The 20,568-nt window shown below is 51.4% G+C and overlaps 1 protein-coding gene across 4 annotated transcripts in view; it reads left to right on the plus strand.

The window, feature by feature from the left end:
• Nucleotides 1-14,007, plus strand: part of ZMYM3 (zinc finger MYM-type containing 3) — a 15,098-nt gene extending 1,091 nt beyond the window's left edge. The window contains exons 2-25 of one of the 4 annotated variants that reach the window (XM_046673649.1): nt 471-1,156; nt 2,125-2,168; nt 2,503-2,569; nt 3,007-3,301; nt 3,536-3,713; nt 4,065-4,283; nt 4,574-4,724; nt 4,958-5,073; nt 5,234-5,320; nt 5,451-5,601; nt 5,856-6,028; nt 6,213-6,378; nt 7,032-7,129; nt 7,212-7,374; nt 7,648-7,763; nt 7,904-8,078; nt 8,262-8,408; nt 8,894-8,997; nt 9,323-9,491; nt 9,829-9,980; nt 10,565-10,679; nt 11,235-11,489; nt 12,308-12,425; nt 12,531-14,007. In XM_046673649.1, the coding sequence (XP_046529605.1) occupies nt 490-1,156; nt 2,125-2,168; nt 2,503-2,569; nt 3,007-3,301; nt 3,536-3,713; nt 4,065-4,283; nt 4,574-4,724; nt 4,958-5,073; nt 5,234-5,320; nt 5,451-5,601; nt 5,856-6,028; nt 6,213-6,378; nt 7,032-7,129; nt 7,212-7,374; nt 7,648-7,763; nt 7,904-8,078; nt 8,262-8,408; nt 8,894-8,997; nt 9,323-9,491; nt 9,829-9,980; nt 10,565-10,679; nt 11,235-11,489; nt 12,308-12,425; nt 12,531-12,723 (4,119 nt within the window). In that variant the 5' untranslated portion in view covers nt 471-489 and the 3' untranslated portion in view covers nt 12,724-14,007. Of the gene's footprint in view, nt 1-470; nt 1,157-2,124; nt 2,169-2,496; nt 2,570-3,006; nt 3,302-3,535; nt 3,714-4,064; nt 4,284-4,573; nt 4,725-4,957; nt 5,074-5,233; nt 5,321-5,450; nt 5,602-5,855; nt 6,029-6,212; nt 6,379-7,031; nt 7,130-7,211; nt 7,375-7,647; nt 7,764-7,903; nt 8,079-8,261; nt 8,409-8,893; nt 8,998-9,322; nt 9,492-9,828; nt 9,981-10,564; nt 10,680-11,234; nt 11,490-12,307; nt 12,426-12,530 lie in introns of all 4 variants that reach the window. The other 3 variants (XM_046673647.1, XM_046673648.1, XM_046673650.1) reach the window with 3 other exon arrangements.
• The last annotated feature ends 6,561 nt before the right edge of the window (nt 14,008-20,568 follow it).

The raw sequence follows: 20,568 nt of genomic DNA on the forward strand, positions 1-20,568 counted from the left end.
CAGGGTGGGTAAAGACTGAGGAGCTGGGGGGCTCTAGGAGAGAGGGGAGGGGATAGAAACTGAGATCGCGGGGGCGGGAGAGGCTCCTGGTGGCAACGGCCCTGGGAGACTCTAAGGGGGCGTTCAGCCCGAGTTGGGGGGGGTAAAAGGTAAGGGGGGGAGGGGAACTGGGAGTTGCAGTGGGGTGGCGGGGCAGGCGGGCGGGTGGAACGACCGACTGCCTGGACCGACTGCCTGGCGACTGTGGGCACAGGGCCAGGGTGGGAACGCCTCTCCCCACAGGGGGCGCTGTATGTGGGGGGAGGGGGGAGTGGTCTTTTGGCCTAAAGCCTGTGGCAATGCTTGTCGGTTGTGGTGGGGCTGCCCATGAGAAATCAAAGTGGATGATGGGGTGTGTCCCAGAGCCTATATAAGAAGGAATTCTGGCGAAGACCACCTCTTCCGCCCCCTCTTCTACCCCTAATCTACAGCCCATATCCAGTCATCCTCATGGACCCCAGTGATTTCCCCAGTCCGTTTGACCCATTGGCCCTGCCAGAGAAGCCCCTGGCTGGAGACCTTCCAGTAGACATGGAATTTGGAGAGGATCTACTGGAATCCCAGACTGCCCCAACTCGAGGATGGGCCCCCCCTGGCCCTTCTCCATCCTCAGGAGCCCTGGACCTGCTTGATACTCCTGCTGGCCTGGAGAAAGACCCTGGAGTCCTGGATGGAGCCACTGAGCTGCTGGGGCTGGGGGGGCTGCTCTATAAAGCCCCCTCCCCCCCAGAGGTGGACCATGGTCCTGAGGGGACCCTTGCATGGGATACAGGCGATCAGACCCTAGAACCTGGACCAGGGGGCCAGACCCCTGAGGTGGTGCCACCTGACCCAGGGGCTGGGGCAAATCCCTCTTCACCAGAGGGGTTACTAGAGCCTTTGGCCCCAGATTCTCCAATAACCTTGCAGTCCCCACATATTGAAGAGGAAGAGACCACCTCCGTAGCTACAGGGAGAAGGGGCTCCCCTGGGCAGGAGGAGGAGCTTCCCCAAGGGCAGCCACAGAGCCCAAATGGCCCCCCCAGCCCTTCACTGGGAGAGGCTTTGGGGGATGGAATGAACAGTTCTCAGACCAAACCTGGGGGTCCTAGCCCCCCTGCACACCCTTCCTTGCCAGGTAGGTTGCCTAATCAGCCGGAGAATCAAGGGTGGGGGCAAGGAGGGGTGGCTGTGTGTTTGGGAAAGAAGTAGGGGAGAAGGAGGAGGGTGGAGAGATAAGAGTAGGGGTGTGTATGGAGAGGGAGTTGGGGGTTTGGAAGGGAGGAGTGGGGGTGTGTGGTGAAGAAGATTAAGGAAAGTAGGGGTGGGGGGAAGCTCAGCAGCCTGTAGGGGAGAAAAAGGGGTGAAATTTCAGCGGGTGGGATGGAAAGAGTGGATTTGGTGAGACAGGTTCCCTTTTTCTTACCCCAGTGGGCTTTTGGTGCCAGGGTCCTTCCTTCAGCATTTGGGGAGGACACCAGGCTTCTTGGTTCTAAGATTTTTCTAGCTGTTTTGTTCTAGATGAGAGTGGGGTTTCTGGGTTTGATGAATGATAACTAGGTCTGGAGCCACCAACAGCATAGTAATTTCAAGGGAATGATAGAAATGCAGGGCCTAGGATTGTGTCTCTGATAGGGAAAAGACAGCCTAGACTTGAACGGCTCTTGCTTCTCCCCTGTGCTGCCTAGTGGTATCCCTCTCCCAGGCTGCCACCAGGGTCTTAGGGCTTATATAACTGCCTGGGTCCAGGGGAACTTACCCATACATTAATGCTTCCTTTTCCCCTTGCTACCTTTGGGTGGTTGCATTTGTTTTTGTTGGTAAACTATAAATTCTCGATCAAAGGTGTATTGCTGGTGGGAAGGATAGGATTTTTGGTTTTCATGGAGAATAGCTCCCCCTCACCACCCCCCCCCCCCCCCCCCCCCCCCGCTTAGTGCAGAGCTCTAGGTAACCCTGAGAGGGGCCCCAAGAAGCCACAGGCACTCGAGTTTTCCCTTTCAGTTTTGAGTAAGTTCTTCCCCAGGAATGGAGGCGGGGGTTGAGCCAGGGAGGGGGTGGTGAGGGCAGGCTCGAGATTTAGGCTGCTTTCTGCTTCCTTTGCAGGAGATGGCCTGACTGGGAAGGCGAGTGAGAAGCCGCCTGAAAGGGTGAGGGGGGGAGGGGATTGGAAGGAGTCTGGTTCCCCCTATAGCTCTGGGAAGGACAGACCCTTCATTTTCCCTCCCAGATGTTGTTCTGTGGAGGGTGTGTGTGAGGAGAGTTAGGAGGAGGGAGGGAGCTCTTGTGTCTACTGCTTCTTAAGGAGAAAGTCCGGCCTCCTTTTCACCCCTCCTCCTAAGGGCTGGGCCAAGGGTCCCTACTCTCCCTTCCCCCTCTCATGTCTGTATCCCACCCACCCCCAAACCCTGTACTAGTGCAGCTGGCCCTTTAGCCTGCCCCTGGTGTCAGCTTTCCTCCCCTCCCGATGTTTCCAAGGTACAGAAGAGAAGCGAGCGCGTTAGAAGAGTAGAGCCTCCAAAACCTGAGGTTGTGGATTCCACTGAGAGCAGTGAGTAGGACTTGAGGAAGTGTGACCGAGTGGGATGTGGCGGGCCATGGATCGCCTGGCTCCTGTAGCGCCGAGCCATACAGAGTGTGAAGTGCCTATCTCTGCTCTGGGTTGGCATGGGAACCAGGGGCAGTGGGGGAAATTGAAAACAAGAGCAGTGAGAATGGAGTTTCCTGTTTCAGCTATGCCATCCCTCTCCCCGAATCTTCTCACTTAGAGCCCTCCCTTCCTCTCCCTGGGAGATTACAGAGTAACTAAGGGAGAGTGACACCAGTGGCTTAAGATACCAACGTAGTGTGGGGGTTGGGAGTAAAGGCAAGAACTGTGAGGATGGGGATCCCAGTATCAGCTGCGCAGCCCGTTGGTCGTTGGTCGGGGGATGGTTGGAGACCTCCTCCCATAGCTTTTGCTCACTGCCCCTCCCCCTGCTTCCTCAGTTCCAGTGTCAGATGAGGATTCTGATGCCATGGTAGATGACCCCAACGATGAGGACTTTGTGCCATTCCGACCCCGGCGCTCTCCTCGCATGTCCCTACGCTCAAGTGTGGCACAAAGGGCTGGGCGCTCTTCGGTAGGCACCAAGATGACTTGTGCACATTGCCGGACACCACTGCAGAAGGGGCAGACGGCCTACCAGCGCAAGGGGCTGCCTCAGCTCTTCTGTTCTTCATCGTGTCTCACCACTTTCTCCAAGAAGCCCTCGGGCAAAAAGACCTGTACCTTTTGCAAGAAGTACGTGAGGTTCCCAGGGTGTGGGGAGGGCAGGGATCAGGCTGGGAATAATGGGTGAGACAGAGACTATGTTGGCAAGAACCTAGCAGAATGGAACTGGGAGAGAGAGAGGCAGTCTAGGGAGGTGGTCTAAGAGTGTTTGGCTCTGTGGTTGCTGATCTCAGAGGAGGGGCAGAAGCTGATAAAATGAGAGGATAGTACTGAGTGAATATCCACATCCGTTCCCACCTCCAGGGAGATCTGGAACACCAAGGACTCGGTTGTGGCGCAGACTGGTTCAGGAGGCTCCTTCCATGAGTTCTGCACATCTGTCTGCCTCTCCCTGTATGAGGCCCAGCAGCAGCGCCCGATCCCCCAGTCTGGGGATCCTGCCGATGCCACTCGCTGCAGCATTTGCCAGAAGACTGGAGAGGTGAGGAAGCTCGATAGGGGCCAATGTACAGAGCCTGGCCAGCCCTGACCTGCCCCTGCAATCGTGGGGCTGCAGGGGCCAGGGCCTGTGGAAGAGGGGCGAGGGGAGGAAAGGCAGCCATCGTGAGGGAGCGTGTTGAAGGATAGAGCTTCTCCAGGTTTTGTGCAGCTGGCCTTCCTTGCCTCCCAGGACCTCACCATCAAGTCGGCAGCCTGATGTGCAGGTTGGGGGGTCCCTGGGCCCACTGTCTGCTGTGAAGGTCTAGGGTGAGGCGGGGTGGGCTGTCCTTGCATTGGGGTGGGTGGTGGTGGCCAGGCTCTGGCTCAGGGTGTGTGTGTGTGTGTGTGGCAGGTCCTGCACGAGGTCAGCAATGGCAGCGTGGTGCACCGGCTCTGCAGCGATTCTTGCTTCTCCAAATTCCGGGCCAACAAGGGACTGAAAACCAACTGTTGTGACCAGTGCGGGGCTTACATCTACACCAAGACCGGGAGCCCTGGGCCCGAGCTCCTCTTCCACGAGGGCCAACAAAAGCGGTTCTGCAACACAACCTGCTTGGGGGCGTACAAGAAGGTGGGGCCGAGGGAGTAGTGCGTTAGAGGGCTGTGGAAGGGGGTGCGGTTCCTGGGTGATAAATAAAGGTGCCTGATGGGTCGAGGGCTGGGAGGAATAAAACAAATAAAAGGGGTTTCAATTGTATCTGTTATGTTTTATTTTTGAAGCTGGCTGGTGGATACACAGGTCTTTGTTATATCATCATCTATACTTTTTTGTATGCCTGAAACATTTCATGTTTTAAAAATTTAAAAAATAAAAGTGAAGGGACAAATCCAGCCTCAGCCTCTCCTTCCCCATCCTCACAGAAAAACACACGTGTGTACCCATGTGTCTGGTGCAAGACCCTGTGTAAGAACTTTGAGATGCTATCACATGTGGATCGTAATGGCAAGACCAGCTTGTTCTGTTCCCTGTGCTGCACCACCTCTTACAAAGTGAAGCAGGCAGGGCTCACCGGTAGGTGCAAAGCCCTCTTCTCTGAGACCCCTGCTGGCCTTCCTTCTACCTCCCATACTCCCCTCTTCTAAAGTAATCCCTGCTGCCCCACCTCAGCCCCAACCACATCTTCCCGTGGATTTCCTGTTCCATCTCCGCGCTGCCTTACACCTTCTGTGTGCTCTCTCTCTCTTTCTCTCTCTCTGGTTCTCTCCCTTTCTCTTTCTCTCTCTCCCTTTCTCTCTATGCCCCAGGCCCTCCCCGACCCTGCAGCTTCTGCCGCCGCAGCCTCTCTGACCCCTGTTACTACAACAAGGTTGATCGCACAGTCTACCAATTCTGCAGCCCCAGCTGCTGGACCAAGTTCCAGGTACTCCAGACCCTGGACCAGGGATAAAGGGTGTGGCGACCTAGAGAGGGTATGAGAATTGGGGTAGGTAGGCCTGGGCAGGGCAGAGAACAAGCCTGACTTCCCCTCCCCACCACCACACACATCTTGCCCCTCCCTTACTTGTCTTCCTTCCCTCCAGCGCACAAGCCCTGAGGGGGGCATTCACCTGAGCTGTCACTACTGCCACAGCCTCTTCAGTGGCAAGCCTGAGGTCTTGGACTGGCAGGTAAGACCCCCAACCCTTACCCACACCTTGCCACACAACCAGATATCTGTCTGAAGGGGTACTTCCACTTCGCTCTTGCCAAGTCCAGATGTCACAGCTCTGTCCTCCCCGCCCTGTGCCCCCATCCCAGGACCAGGTGTTCCAATTCTGCTGCCGCGATTGCTGTGAGGACTTCAAGCGGCTTCGGGGTGTGGTGTCCCAGTGTGAGCATTGCCGGCAGGAGAAGCTCCTGCATGAGAAACTCCGATTCAGTGGGGTAGAGAAGAGCTTCTGCAGCGAAGGTAAGGAATGGGGAAGGGGCAGAAGGCCCTGTACCTCATGGCTGGGGAGAATGGCGGAGAAAGGAGGAGCACTTGGAATGTGGTCTGTGGGGCAAGGGCCTTCTGCTCAGGATGCTCTACCCCGTCCATCCTATGGCTCAGGGCACGAGAGGCTGTTACAGAGAGGCTTCAGGTGTACCACCTTGGAGAGATTGGGTCTCATGCCCATGGAGATCTCTGTGTCTCTGGACATTTCCCTCTTGCCCTCTTTCCAGGCTGTGTGCTGCTGTACAAACAGGACTTCACTAAGAAGCTGGGATTGTGCTGTATCACTTGTACTTACTGCTCCCAGACCTGCCAGCGCGGAGTCACTGAGCAACTGGACGGCAGCACCTGGGACTTCTGCAGCGAGGACTGTAAGAGCAAGTACCTGCTGTGGTACTGCAAGGTAAGGGGGCGGCACGTTAGAGAGGAGGGAAGGGTGTCAGGGAGCATGGGCTGTCAGGCTCTGATCTCCAGGGAGGGGGCTCCAGCTGGCCCAACCTCCAAGGGGAGCAGCATGGCTTATCCCAGGGCAAAGGGCCCAGCACATTCTAGGGAGGCAGGTCTGACCATCCTTTCGACACCCTCAGGCTGCCCGGTGCCATGCCTGTAAGCGCCAGGGGAAGCTGCTGGAGACCATCCACTGGCGTGGGCAGATCCGTCATTTCTGCAACCAACAGTGTCTGCTGCGCTTCTACAGCCAGCAGAACCAACCCAACTTGGATACCCAGAGTGGGCCTGAGAGCCTCCTGAACAGTGAGTCCCAGGCAGGGGGCGCACTCTCTTAGAACTGGCCTGGACTCTTCTAATCCTGGTCCCAGCCCCTCTCTTCCTCCTCTCTTGCTTTCACCTCATCCCTGACCAGAGCTCCTGGTACTGTGTTCTCTTTTAGCTTCTAGACTGTGCAGGTACTTGGGGGAGTCTTGTTTAAAGGTTCTTGGAGTTAGATTCTGCTGCTTTTCTATAAAGGATGTATTTTTAGGGATTGAGTTCCTACCCCGGTGGGATGGGGCATGTCGGAGCTGTGGTTAGTTTTCATAGAGAAGGAAGTATCAGCATAAGCTCTACCTTTAGTAAGACTGAAGACTGTTGTTATTTCTAGAATGTTACCCCAGCCCACTCCAGGGGTACCGAACTCCTGAGGGCCATCTACATGGAAAATCTCAAATTATGGATTATTGGGGAAACTGTAATATTTCTCATTCTTCTTGGCAGCCAGGAGCAAAGAATCTTCTTGGCCACTGTTGCTGGGGCCTAGAGAAGACTAGGTCTGGGATGATGTGGAGGGGAAATTCTAGACTTCCCATTCCCATTTGGTGTACCTCTTAATGAAGCTCTCCTGGAACAGGGGTGAGGAAAATGGAGAGCTAGTTCCTCAGATTAGAGCATTCATTTTTTTTGGTCTACAGGTCAGTCTCCTGAATCAAAGCCCCAGACACCCTCTCAAACCAAAGTGGAGAATAGCAACACCGTGAAGACTCCAGAGGAAAATGGGAATCTGGGCAAGGTCAGGGCACAAGCCAAGGGGAAGGATGGTCTCGGAGAAGGGTACCACAGTTGGCAGCACTAACATTCCTCTGTCTCTGTAGATCCCTGTGAAGACCCGATCTGCTCCCACTGCTCCCACCCCTCCTCCACCCCCACCGCCCCCAGCAACACCCCGCAAAAATAAAGCTGCCATGTGTAAGCCACTGATGCAGAATCGGGGGATCTCCTGCAAAGTGGAGATGAAATCCAAAGGGAGTCAGACAGGTGAGCCAGGGTAGCTGGATGCCACAAGCTGTATTCCATAGTCCTAGGCCTTCAGCCCTGTGCCAGGGAGCTAGATAAGGGGGTTTCTTGGGTGGCTGAAACATCATGTGTATTATCCTAGAATCACAGAATTGTCTCTCAGCATTTGGCTCAAGGGCAGTTTTGTGACACTGAGCACGTGTTAGAGCTTTTAGGGGTGACGAGCTAGCATCAGGTCCTGGGTCAGGCGTGACCCATCTAGCAGGGGCTCTGAGAAGATCCCTTTCTTGTCAGCAGAAGAGTGGAAGCCACAGGTGATCGTGCTGCCCATCCCAGTGCCCATCTTTGTGCCAGTGCCTATGCATCTATACTGCCAGAAAGTCCCGGTGCCTTTCTCAATGCCTATCCCGGTAAGTGTCCCTGCCCGTCCTGGCAGGATCCTCCTTTACCTTTCCAGGATTGAGACCTACCTCTCCCCCTTACTCTCACCAGCTATCACTTGCATCCACTGGTATGGTTCTTGGCGTTCAGTTGGGATTTGTGCCTCCAGGTGCCTGTGCCCATGTTCCTGCCCACTACCTTGGAGAGCACAGACAAGATTGTGGAGACTATTGAGGAGCTGAAGGTGAAGATCCCTTCCAACCCCTTGGAGGCCGACATCCTGGCTATGGCAGAAATGATTGCAGAAGCTGAAGAGTTAGACAAGGCCTCATCTGACCTTTGTGGTATGCCATGGACAGCAGCAATGAAGGAGACAGGGCGCTACCAGTCTGTCTCTGCTGAAGGGGGCGGAGAGTGGTGATCTTGGTGCCTCGTGGGATGAGGGAATCATTGGGATTAGCCCCTGAAAGCCCGTGAAGGCGCTAGGCAGGAGCTGCAGTGACTAAGCCCGCTTCTCTGCCTCCCAGATCTTGTGAGCAACCAGAGTGCAGAGGGACTTCTGGAAGACTGCGACCTGTTTGGACCGGCTCGAGATGATGTCCTGGCCATGGCTGTCAAGATGGCCAATGTCTTAGATGAGCCTGGGCAAGACTTGGAGGCGGATTTCCCCAAGAGTGAGTAGGATTAGAGGCGTGCCCACTGAGTACAGTAGCATTTGTGCCATCAGGAAAGGAGTGTTGCTTGTGACCCTGAGCATGACCCTAAACAGTGCTCCTTATGACCCTGTGCTAGGGGCCTCTCAGAGGGAGCAGTGCCAGAGATACTGGGACAGGTGCACTCTTTTATACTTGTCCTGTTTTTTGTGTGTTTGTGTTTTTAAAAAATTTTTAGTTGTGGTAAAAAGCACATAACATCAAATGTACCATCTTAACCATGTTTCAGCGTACAGTTCAGTAGTGTTACAAACATTCCCATTGTTGTGAGTTTCTGTGTGCCTCTGAGCATGTTCTTGGTATAGCTTTGCTGGTTCCTGTTGAGTACAATGCAGCTGTCTGGGAGGCTCATCTCAGGTCACGTGGGCAAGTAGCAGAGTGGGGTGGAAAGACTGCAGGGTTGAGATCTTAAAAAATTGATTTCTGCTTCCTTTCCTCTCTAACAGATCCTTTGGACATTAACCCCAGCGTAGACTTCCTCTTTGATTGTGGCCTGGTAGGGCCTGAGGATGTGTCTACTGAACAAGACCTACCCCGAACCATGAGGAAGGTGAGGGCTGGGGCTGCTAAATCAGCAGAAGAGAGATGGAGACTCAAAGGGCAGGGAGGGCTCTCACAGCTGAGTCAGCAGCCTTAGTTTGACCTTCTCTGACCTCCTTTCTCTGCCACTGTGGATACTGATATATAGTCAAACTTTGCTCTCCTCCCAGTTCACAAGGTCATCAGAGCTGTTCCTGGGAATCTGTGCTGTGGAAGTTTACTGTGTTCTTACATCAGTCCCCGCCCCCCGCCCCCCGCCCCAGTGGTAAACACTGTCCTGACTGGCTTCCGTGGTGCCCCTGGCCTTATCTCTACCCCCTTCTCTTCCCCTCCAGGGTCAAAAGCGACTGGTGCTGTCGGAGAGCTGTTCCCGGGACTCCATGAGCAGCCAGCCTAGCTGTACTGGACTCAACTATTCCTATGGCGTCAATGCTTGGAAGTGCTGGGTGCAGTCAAAATACGCCAATGGAGAAACCAGCAAGGGTGATGAGCTGCGCTTTGGCCGTAAGTACCTAAGTACCAAGGGAAAGGAGGCAGGAAAAGGAGGTAGGAATGGGGTGGAGGAGGGGAAGGGGAGGAGGGGCAGGGCTGTGATTCAGCTGAAGATGTCTAGGAGTGATAAGGCTGTGATGACTTAAGGGTCTCCTGTGAAGATGGGAAGGAGTTATAGAATAAGTGGAGGTGCTGTCGAGGTTTCAAGGCTGAGGGCTCTTTTTGTGATTGATGGGTTTGTTGTGGAGCTGGACGTGACTAAGGGAAGAAGGGGTTAATGTGGAGCGAAATGAAATTCTCCATGTGGAATTTCCTTAATCCCATCCACCTCTACTACATATCACTGCAGCCAAACCTATGCGTATCAAAGAGGATATTCTGGCCTGCTCAGCTGCTGAGCTCAACTATGGTCTGGCCCAGTTTGTGAGAGAAATCACTCGACCCAACGGCGAACGATATGAACCTGACAGTATCTACTACCTGTGTCTTGGCATCCAACAGGTACCCCTTACACACTGCCTCACTTGCTGTCACTCAGCATAGTAGGCAGGGTCCCACCAGAAATGATTCTGTCCCACTCCCTGTTCCTCACCTTGTCTCCTACCCTGAGCGGGCAGCTTGCCTTTCATCTGCTACTCCAGACAGGACAAGATATATCAATACTCTTCTAAAATCAAAGCTGCATTCCAGGACTGTTGGCCAAGGGGCAGTCTTCATTGCTCTCTGGCTCCTCATTGTAATCTTCAAATCCATTCTAGGAGGGGAGGGATGGGTAGAGCTTGGCTCCTTGAATGGTGGGGTAATTTTTAGTTCCTACTGGGAGCCCTGCGTTACCTAACGAGGGGCCTGGGCTTGTGAAGAACCAGGTGTGCCACATCTCCTCCAAGCCTCCTCCTCTTCCAGCAAGGCCTCAGTGCCTCAGAGTTGTAGGTGTACCTGGGGAAAAGCACTATGGTTCTAATCAAGCACTTGTTGCCCATCATCTCCTAATTACCAAGGTCACCATGCGTGGGGCCTTTGGCATCATTGTCTTTCCTCTACGACCTAGAGTCTAGCTTTATGTGTGTCTGTTTTTCTTCTTCCAGTACTTGCTGGAAAATAACCGAATGGTGAACATTTTCACGGACCTTTACTACCTGACTTTCGTTCAAGAACTCAACAAGTCTCTGAGTACCTGGCAGCCCACACTCCTCCCCAACAGTAAGGGACAGGGACTTAGCAACCCCTACATCCTTTCCTCCATTTTTCCAATACACCGTTCCAAGAGTCCTGGGCTGTTTGGTCTGCCGCTCTTCACAAAGGGTCTGAGGGCAGGAGCATGTAGCTGGGTGCCTCAGGGTTTAGAGCTAGAGGAGCCAGAGCCCCGTCCTTGAACATGAGGAGGGGCTCAAGACTTAGGTCTGAAGAACTATGTCTGGGACCAAAAAAGATGGCCTGGGTTTGGGTGGTAGTTGAAGGAATGCAGGAAGCAGTTGTGGGACTCGTCAAGGTGTACATCTACCTGCCTATGATTTGAGGGTGGTAAGGGAAGCTCCGAGTGCAGGGGGAAACTCAAAAAACAAACCATCAAGCAAAACAAAACCAAACCGTCCAGTCCTACTGTGTAGCGTAGCAGGATGTCAGGGTTTTATATACAAGTCATTTACCAAATGAGTATGGTGTGGTAAATGCTGTGAGCAGGGCGTGTGGGATCAGAAGTGGTCGGGTTTGGGTAGTCGATAACTCCTGACCGACCTCGCCCCTTGACCTTTGCAGATACCGTGTTCTCCCGAGTGGAGGAGGAGCACCTCTGGGAGTGTAAGCAGCTGGGAGTCTACTCGCCCTTTGTCCTTCTCAACACCCTCATGTTCTTCAACACTAAGTTTTTTGGGCTGCAGACAGCTGAGGAACACATGCAGCTCTCCTTCACCAATGTGGTGCGGCAGTCCCGCAAGTGTACCACCCCTCGGGGCACCACCAAGGTGGTGAGCATCCGCTACTACGCCCCAGTTCGCCAGAGGAAAGGGCGAGGTACGAGGCTGCCCCTTCCTTTGCTTTCCCCTCCGTCTCTGCTTTCCCCTCCCATGCCCCACCGTAGCTGCCAGGTTGGCCCTCTTCTTTACCACTAGCTTCCCCAGCCTTCCGTTCCTGCATTTGCAAAAAAGGTGAAAACAGCTGGTCCTTCAGTATCATGGGCAGTAGCTGTTGCATGAATATGAGGTCACTCAGTTGCCTATTTCCAGCTTTTCCTCATTTCAAGGCAATTAACTTACTTGCCTACTTTTTTGGGGCTTGGTGGACAGGTAGGAAGCTGTTGGGTGGGCTTGACTGTGGCGGAGAGTTGACAGGGTGAATAACAGGCTTTCCATAGTTCTTTGCTATTGGGCGTAACGGGAACCGCACCTTGGTTTCCATTCTGATGCTGGAATCCTGTCCCATCTGAGTGCAGTTCCCAAGGTCCCTTCTCTGGACCTGAGCCTCCACCTGGACTAATGTGCTGGGGGCTGGGGCCATCAATGTTTATCTCGGAAGGCAAGCCCAACCTCGCAATAGGGTCTGTTTTGTCAGTTTGTTTGTATAACTTCTGAGATCACCTCTTCAGGAAATCAGCTTGGTGGAGTTTGTAAAGAGAGACTCTAGCAGTGAGAATTAGGGAGGAGTGCAGAGATAACCCTTAAGGACGTTTGGTTGGTGTGGGCAGACCGACTGACTCTTCTTCTGCCCTTATGTCTTTATGAGACTGTACTTTGAGTCCTGAGGCCTTCCCCCTGTGCCCTGGGCTATGCTCTTGGAGGTGGCTTGTTGAGACTGTACTTTTAATGAGTCTGTGTCATTTGCCTCCTCTGCAGACACGGGTCCTGGGAAACGGAAGAGAGAAGATGAAGCCCCTATCTTAGAGCAGCGTGAGAACCGCATGAATCCCCTTCGCTGCCCTGTCAAGTTCTATGAATTCTATCTCTCAAAATGGTGAGTCGGCGGGTTTGCAGGAATGGCCTTAGCACAGGGCCCCAAGGGACCTGCTTTGCCTTGGTACTGATCTCTGTTCTACCACTCCCACCCCCACCATTGCAGTCCTGAAAGCCTCCGGACTCGCAACGATGTGTTCTACCTGCAACCTGAGCGGTCCTGCATCGCTGAGTCACCTCTCTGGTACTCTGTGATCCCCATGGACCGCAGCATGTTGGAGAGTATGCTCAATCGCATTCTGGCTGTGCGTGAGATATACGAGGAGCTGGGTCGTCCTGGGGAGGAAGACCTGGACTGAGCCCATGTGCTATCCGTATCCATCTTTCACACCGGTGTCTGTCCTGTGGCCACATCCCACAGGGCAACTGGTCCAGGAACCAATGCTACTCATTCTGAAGGGCCCTGACTGCCCTTTTCTACTCATCCATTCCCTGCCTTCCCTAGGAACCCCTGGCTTTTACCTTCTTCCGTACCACTTGACAACCACGGGGCCCCAGTCCTCTGTATTCAAGGGCTGGTCTCCCAGTGATGGGCAAAAGCCAGCTAGGCCATTTTCTTTATGCTTCAGAGTAAGCCCCTTCTCCTGGGGCCAGACTCTGGGTAGAGTGTTAATAGCTCTGGTGATCCTGTTGGCTTTGGGTTTCCTGACCCACCTCACATAGGTAAAGCCCCTTGTTCCTAGGTTTGGCCAAGGGAAGAACCCAGCTGCCTTCTCTGCCCTGTGCCCACTCCCTTCTTTACTCTTCCCCAGCATCACACTCAAGAGTCTTGTATGAAAGATACGAAAGAAACTATGGAATTAACGAGGGGACCATTTACCTAAAACACAGAGCTTAGACACTCTTCCCCTCCTGTGAGATAACTGGTTGTTGGAACCCCCTTGCCACCTTGTTCCCCCTCCCCACTCCTGCAAGCACCAACCCTTGGTGCTGCAATTAAAAAACTTCCAAATGCTTTCTTTTCCTCAAAGGCAGAGAATGACTCTAAGTATGGGAAGCAGACTCCTGTCCCCTTGGTTTATGTGTTTGTCTCTCTCTGCCATCTTAGGTTGGCATGAGCCATGGTGTCAACATGCTTAGCCCCTTTCTGTAACTGCCTCCCTTTAGTTCAATGGACAGAGTTCCCAAGGCAAAAACTACCTTCTGACTTGGGTTGGGGCTGGGTTCCCCGCTCTCGTTCTTCCCCCATCATAAGAGCCAGGCCAAGCCTGTGGGGGCCCTGGGTCATGCAGGATGGGATCTGTGGTCAAAAGATAGGTGAGGAGCTGTGGGCATGGGTCTGCCCCAATTGCCTACATTTTCTCTCTTCCCCATCTTGCCTTTGTAGTTCCAGACAACTATTAGAGTCCGGCAAAGGGGGTACCCAGTTCTTTCCCTGTTGGCTTTGCTGTTCCCCAGCCTCCTTTTTGTGTTTCTATAACTGTCACCAGTTTAGCCACTGTTTAAATTGTATATATTGTCCTGAGGCGCCTGGCCTGTCCCTTCAGTGAGCCATGCCCGCCCTTGTGTTCTAGTGAGAAGCTGTTGTCACGACTAACCTTCTGTCTCTGGAATTGTTTGTTTCAAATAAAGAGTTAAAATAGTCTTTTGCCTTCTCTGGGGGAGGGAGCGTGGAGTTTGGAGGGGTAAGGTATACAGAGGAGCAATGCTGGACAACTCCACATCTCTCAAGGTGTAAAGAAGTGAGGTAGCCCACCTCAATTTGAGAATCGTTTTTATCCACCTCACTGAACGAATCCACTAGGAATGTGGTACTTTTTATAACACGTTTCTAACCACTTAAGGGAAAAAATTTATTCAACAGCTGTCTGTTAAGGACCTACTATGTTTAAGGACCTAGATTAGATGCTTCAGAAAAGACAAAGATTAATTAGACCAGGATCCTAGCCCCAACAGCCTCCCAGGCTAGAGGGGAGACAGACCAGTGCACAGTCAGTTGTAAGACAGACAGAATGAAATAAATAGTGCTATGGGAGAGCAGAGGAATAAGGAACTCATTTCAAGTTTATATATAGAGAGGTTGTATGCGAGTTCACTGAGGGAGGTGGCATTTGAGCTGGGCCTCAAAGAGCAAGTGGGAGGGGTTGGGGGGACCAGCACTCACTCAAAGGCTGAGATTTTCCAACCAGGGAATGACAGGATCAGATCTGTTGCTTTAGGGAGGAGATCTCTAGAACAATGTGAAGGATGAGAGATCAGTGAAAGGAGTGTGGCTAAGAGATTCTGTGGGCCTCAATGAGGGCCAATAGGGATAAAGAAGGAAAAGAGAAAATGGATTCAAAATGAGTTTCAGACATTCTGAAGGTCAAGTCTGCACGATCTGGCAGAGAGGGAAGAATTGAGCATGAATCCCAGGTTTCTAGCCTTGATTGGGAGAATGAGATGCCTTTAACCAAGTTGGGAAACATAGGGGCAGGGTTTCTTTGTTTGTTTTTTGTTTTTGCTGGGCTGTGGGGGTAGGGGGAGGCTGGTAATAAGTTGAGGTTTTGGTCACGTTGGGTTCGAGACTCCATTGAAACATCTATGTGGTAGAGTGTGCAACATGGCATAGCAGAAAGAACACCCAAACTTGAGTTTTTAATCATAGCTCTGCCACTAAAACTTGGGCAAGCCTGTCTTTTTAAGCCGTACCTGAAAAACGCATTCATATTCTGCCTTGACTTTCTCACAGAAATGTTGCGAAGGTCAGATGAGAAAATGGATATGAAAGAGCAATATTGATGGTACGTGTTACCGTATATACTAGATAGTCGGAAATGTGGGTCTGAAGCTTAGAAGAGAGATATGTTTATTTTTTCCAGCTTTATTGAGATATAATTGACATATAACATTATGTAAGTTTAAGGTGTACAACGTATTGATTTGGTGTATTTATTTATTGCAAAATGATCGCCACCATAGCGTTAGCTAGCACCTCCATCCCATCACATAACTACCATTTCTTTTTTGTGGTGAGGAAGATCTACTTTTAGCAACTTTCAAATATACAATACAGTGTTATTAACTATAGTCACTATGCTGTACATTAGATCCCCAGAAGTTATTCATCTTATAACTGGAAGTTTGTACCCTTGGACCTTCACCTCCCCATTTCCCCTACCCCCAGCCCCTGGAAACCACCATTTTACTATTGCTCTGAGTTCTGCTTTTTTAGATTCCACATGTAAGCAATATCATACAATATTTGTCTTTCACTGTCTGACTTATTGCCCTTAGCATAAGGCATGCGGTGTCAACTTAGAAGTCATCTGTAAAGAGCTCCTAGGTGAAGCTCTGGGAGTGGACAAGATCACTCAGGGGAAAATAGGATGAAGAGAAAAGAGGACAAATTTCTCCCTACCTTGGAGAATATCTCCAGTTAACCAGCGAAAGGAACTGAGAGGGAGAAACCAGAGAAGTAGGAGGAGCGCCACATCTGCCAGATGCCAAAGGTAGAACCAGCTGACGAAAAGCTGTCCTCATAGCCCAGGCCAAGATGAAATCTATTCAAGTTGCCTCCTCCTTCTCCCATCCTCATCAGAGCCCAAGACCGCCTGGCTCTTTTACCTCCTTCCCCTCCTGGAACAGAGAAGGGTCTGATATCATTTGTTCAACTGCATTTCTGCTCTGTGCCCAGCCTTGTGCTAGTCACTAGGGATACAAAGATGAGGAAGGACTTGGGGTCTGCTCTTGAGAAGTCCCAAGTCTGATAGGGAGGACCAGGGCTGTGACTAGGGTGAGGCAGTCAAGATACCTAGGGTGCAAAATACAAGAAGGCACTCACCGCCGGGTCCTGCAGGTACAGCATGGGCATCGCACAACCCCACGAGGGAAGACCTCCTTCAAGTTTGCACCCTCGGTGCCTCAATTGCCTCGCCCTAGTCCTGACCCTGGGGAAGACTCATATGTCAATAAAATGACCAGGGTAGAATGTAATTGTTACTCATTCTCTCCCAGGAAATCAGGAAAGACTGCAGAGGTGACGTGAGCTGGGTTTCATGAAGAGTGGGCATAGTTTGTGAGGCAGGAGAGAGCACAGGGATCCGTGTGCACAAGGGCGTGGAGGCCTAAGAGAACTTGGAGTGCCTTCAGGGAAGGGTGGTTGGGCTGCACAGGAGGGAGAGAGGGGACAGTAAAAAGGGTGAGGAGTGATGGGAGGTGTCGCTGGGAAAATAGGGATCAGGTTGTAAAAGGGCATTGAATGCCACGCCATGCCATTCCCTACAAGGGTGACCAACCCTCTTGGTTTGCCCAGGGCCTTCCCAGTTTTAGTGATGAAAGTCCAGCATCCTGGAAAATCCCTCGGTTCTGGCAAGCCAGGACAGTCATACTTTATCCTCGAAACAGTGAAAGCCGTTAAAGGATTTTCACAAAGAATTGGCAAGATACGCTTCAAGTTTTAAGGTGACCCTAGCATGTCTGGGTGAGGTGGAGGAGGACTGAGTGCTGAAGAGACCCAGGAAGCAGCAGGGAGGCAGTGGTACAGAGATGCTTATATGCTTCGCCTTTGGCATCTGGCAGGCAGGAGTTCCAGTTCCCCAGTCCAGCCCCTTCTTTCCTAGCTGTGTGGCCTGGGCAAGTTATTTAACCTATGTGGGCCTCAGTTTCCTCATCTGTAAAATGGGGACAATGGTGGTGTTTACCTCAACGAATGGTGAGGATTAAGGGAGATACTGTTTAGCACAGTGCCCAGCACACAGCAAGCGCTTAATAAATGTTAGCTTTTATCGTCCACATTATCAGTTAGGAGCTACTTGCAAGGCCTGAAGGAAGGCAGCAGCACAATGGGAATGCTGAGGAGGAAAAGGACTTAAGAAAGCTTTGGGAAGCAGAATAATCAGACCCTGTTCGTTGGGTAATTGACTATATTTTAGTGTGAATGACTTTTAGTGTGCATTAATTCTCCAAGGTACTTGCATTTCAAGACTTATCTCTAATTGGAGAATGAAAGGCTTTGTCCCTTGAAGGGAAGGTGGAGGGGAAGGAGAAAGAGGCAAGGGGAGACTGCTGGAAACTCTAGCGTGCGTTAGAGATCCCTAAGGTTAAGGGAGAGAAAAGGTGGAAGTTCCAAAAGCTTATCTTGACTAGGGCTTTGGAGGGAGGAGCTCTGAATAGCTGTCTCTCCCTGCCTTCCCTGCACTCCCCAGATTGGTTTGCTTCCTGGGAATGGACGATTTCTGGATTCCCTCTCTGAGCTCAGGGCAGCCCCTTACTCAACTCTCACCATTTCCCTCTCTTAGCCTGAAGGATCCCCAAACACACATTTTGTTTTTCAGCAGGTTACTATTTAGGGATATTTTCATATCATACTGAGCTTATCCCACCCCACCCCTATATCCTGAGCTACTTCCTAAGGCAGCATGGAGTGGTTACTTTGGGATAGAGGAGATAGCACAGATTTTGGATTAGGATAGGCCTAAGTTTTAATTCTAGCTCTGCAGTTTTAGGCTGGGCAGCCTTTGGACATGTTACTTAACCTCTCTGAACCTCCATTTCCTCATCTGAAAGTATGGGTATAGTAATAGCTACCTTGCATTATTGAGGTTATGTATGTAAGTGCTTAATTTAGCACCAAATCTGGTCCCTACTAGGTGCTCCATAAACAGTCTCCTTTCCTTTCATCCACCTAAGTTATTTCTAAGTCTGGTAATAAAGTTTCAGACTATATTGTGATTGAGACGCATCCTTTTCATTAAAACTACATTAAGAATTAAGACTCCCCTCACAGCCATCCTCCCGCATGTATCCGAATGTGATCATATGTACTGCTACGTATGTATGCAAACACACAGACTTGCTTACTTAAGCACACACACGGCAGTTGACAACTAGACCGTCAAGAAAGCATGTTAATTAGGTAAGAAAGAGTTTAGCTCGGTGTTTGACAGAGTTGGTGAGTAGTTGGAGGATGGCAAAGATGGTGAGATGAAATAATAACAGCACACAGTTGTATAGAACGCACTGTCGACTAGGCACTGTTCGAAGTGCTGTGTATATATTTAATGCATTTGATACTCACCACAGCCCTGTGACATAGGTACTATTATTATGTCTGCTTTACAGATGAAGAAACTGAGGCACAGAGTGGCCAAGTAATTTGGCTAAAGTCATTCAGGTAGGAAGTGGGTCATGCTCTTAATCACGGGGCTATACTGACTCTTCAAAGGGGCTTCAGTTGAAATGGAGAACAGTCAGTCACCATCCTGAGTAAATTACTCTTTCTCCTGGAAGTCCACTGTCGAATCGCTCTGCTCTTTCTTCCCTAGTTCACCATCAACCTTAATGCATCTATTTATGCAAAGGTCTGCTCTCACCTCGATCTCCTCAAGATCTCCACAGTCTGTCTGTAATTATGAATACAGTAGTGCCTGTAAGTCTAGTAGGGCCTAACTTTTTTTCTTTTTGAGGAAGATTTGCCCTGAGCTAACATCCGTGCCCATCTTCCTCTACTTTAGATGTGGGATGCTGCCAGAGCATGGGTCCACTCCCAGGATCCAAACCGGCAAACCCCAAGCCTCCGAAGAGAAGCGTGGGAACTTAACTGCTCTGCCACCGGGCTGGTTCCCGGCCTAACTTTTAACTCAGAAGAGTTCCTTAAGTGTGAGAGCTGAGAGTTCAAACTCCTGTGCAAACTTCTATGCACGGTATAGGAGACCCTTCATGAAGTGGCCCCAACCTACCGTGACAGTCTCACCTCCTACTACGACCCATCCGCCAATCCCATGCCTTCTCTGCTCTAGTCACACTGGACACACTCTACTCTTCCAAGACTCTGAACCTTTGCACACACCTATATCCTCCTCCCTACTGCCCTTAACAGGCTAAGCCCCTACTACGTGTTAAGGTTATGTAAGGAATTACCACATAATTCGATAAGCACTGTAATCGACAGCGACTACAATGTACTGTGGGGATTCAGAGTCGGGGGGAAGACTCGTCCTCTCTGAGGGACTTGAGGGGGGCGAGGAGAAGAAAGTTGAAGGCTTCACATAAGAAATGACACGTGAACTGAGTCTTGAATGCTTAGGAGTCTGCCAGTCAAAGCAAGGGAAGGAAACCTCCACGTTATCTTTGGCTCCTCCATCTCCCCACACTCAGACATCAAGTCCTGTTGCAGCTTCTACATCCCAAGTGTCTCACATTTGTCTCCTCTTATCCCTTCTGCCACTGTCCTAGTCCTACAGGCCCCAGTTGGGCTATTGCAACGGCTCCATAACTGGTCAGTCTGCCTCTCTTCTTTCTAACCCCCAGTCCACTCTCCACGTGGCTGCCGGACTGGGCTCCCAAACCACAGATCTGAAGGTGGCACTGCCCTATTCAAAACCCTTAATGGTTTCCACCACCTATAGGACAGTCTTGACCCCCTATGATGACACACAAAGCCCGTTTAAGCTGGTTGTAATTTATCTTTCCTACCTCCCCTCTAGCCATTCCACTCCTGGAATCTCCAAAGCGGATTGTTTGTCTAACTCTGAAGACGACATCATGCCCTTTCAGAGATCTATGTGTTTTGCCTGCTTTATTCCCCTCCCCTAGAATGCCTCAGCCCTTTCCCCGCTTGACAGGCTCAGCCTGACCTGGTCCAGCAATCAAAGGGGGCCCAGTTTAGTGGGCTTGTACAGGCCCTTCTCTATCAGAGATCAGGTATGCCATTTAAATATTGCGGAATCAGTAAATGGAGCAAGCTTTCCCCTCTAGCCACCACTGTGTGCACCCAGGCTGTCTGATTGGGCATCTGAATTAGTTCATGGTTGCCATGCCAATTCTCTATGGATACTGCAGCTTGCATTGAAATCCCAACTCAGCTGGCTGGGGCCTTGACTACTCTCCTAGTTCAGCCAGTCCCTTCATCCAGGAGCTGACTCTGTCTGTTTGCCCTCAGTTCCTGGTATCTCTGCACACAGGTGCCTCTAAAAGACCGTAAGTGTCCCTGAAAGCACCAGTACCATGAGAGAGAGAGAGAGAAAGAGTGTGCAAGAAGCTCCTATTCCTAGGCCTTTTCTGCCCCCAGATCAGACCCCTTAAATATTGACCCTTAAATGGATCATGTTCAAGGGAAGTTTGCGACATCTCTTGGACTTTGCTGTTTGGACTGCTGTCCATGCCCTGGGGGAGGCAGTCCTATTATTGCCAAGTTCTTTCCACTAGCTCCAGCCTACCTGAAC

This window comes from Equus quagga, chromosome 10 (assembly GCF_021613505.1).
Source record: "Equus quagga isolate Etosha38 chromosome 10, UCLA_HA_Equagga_1.0, whole genome shotgun sequence".
Classification (NCBI taxonomy): Eukaryota; Metazoa; Chordata; class Mammalia; order Perissodactyla; family Equidae; genus Equus; species Equus quagga.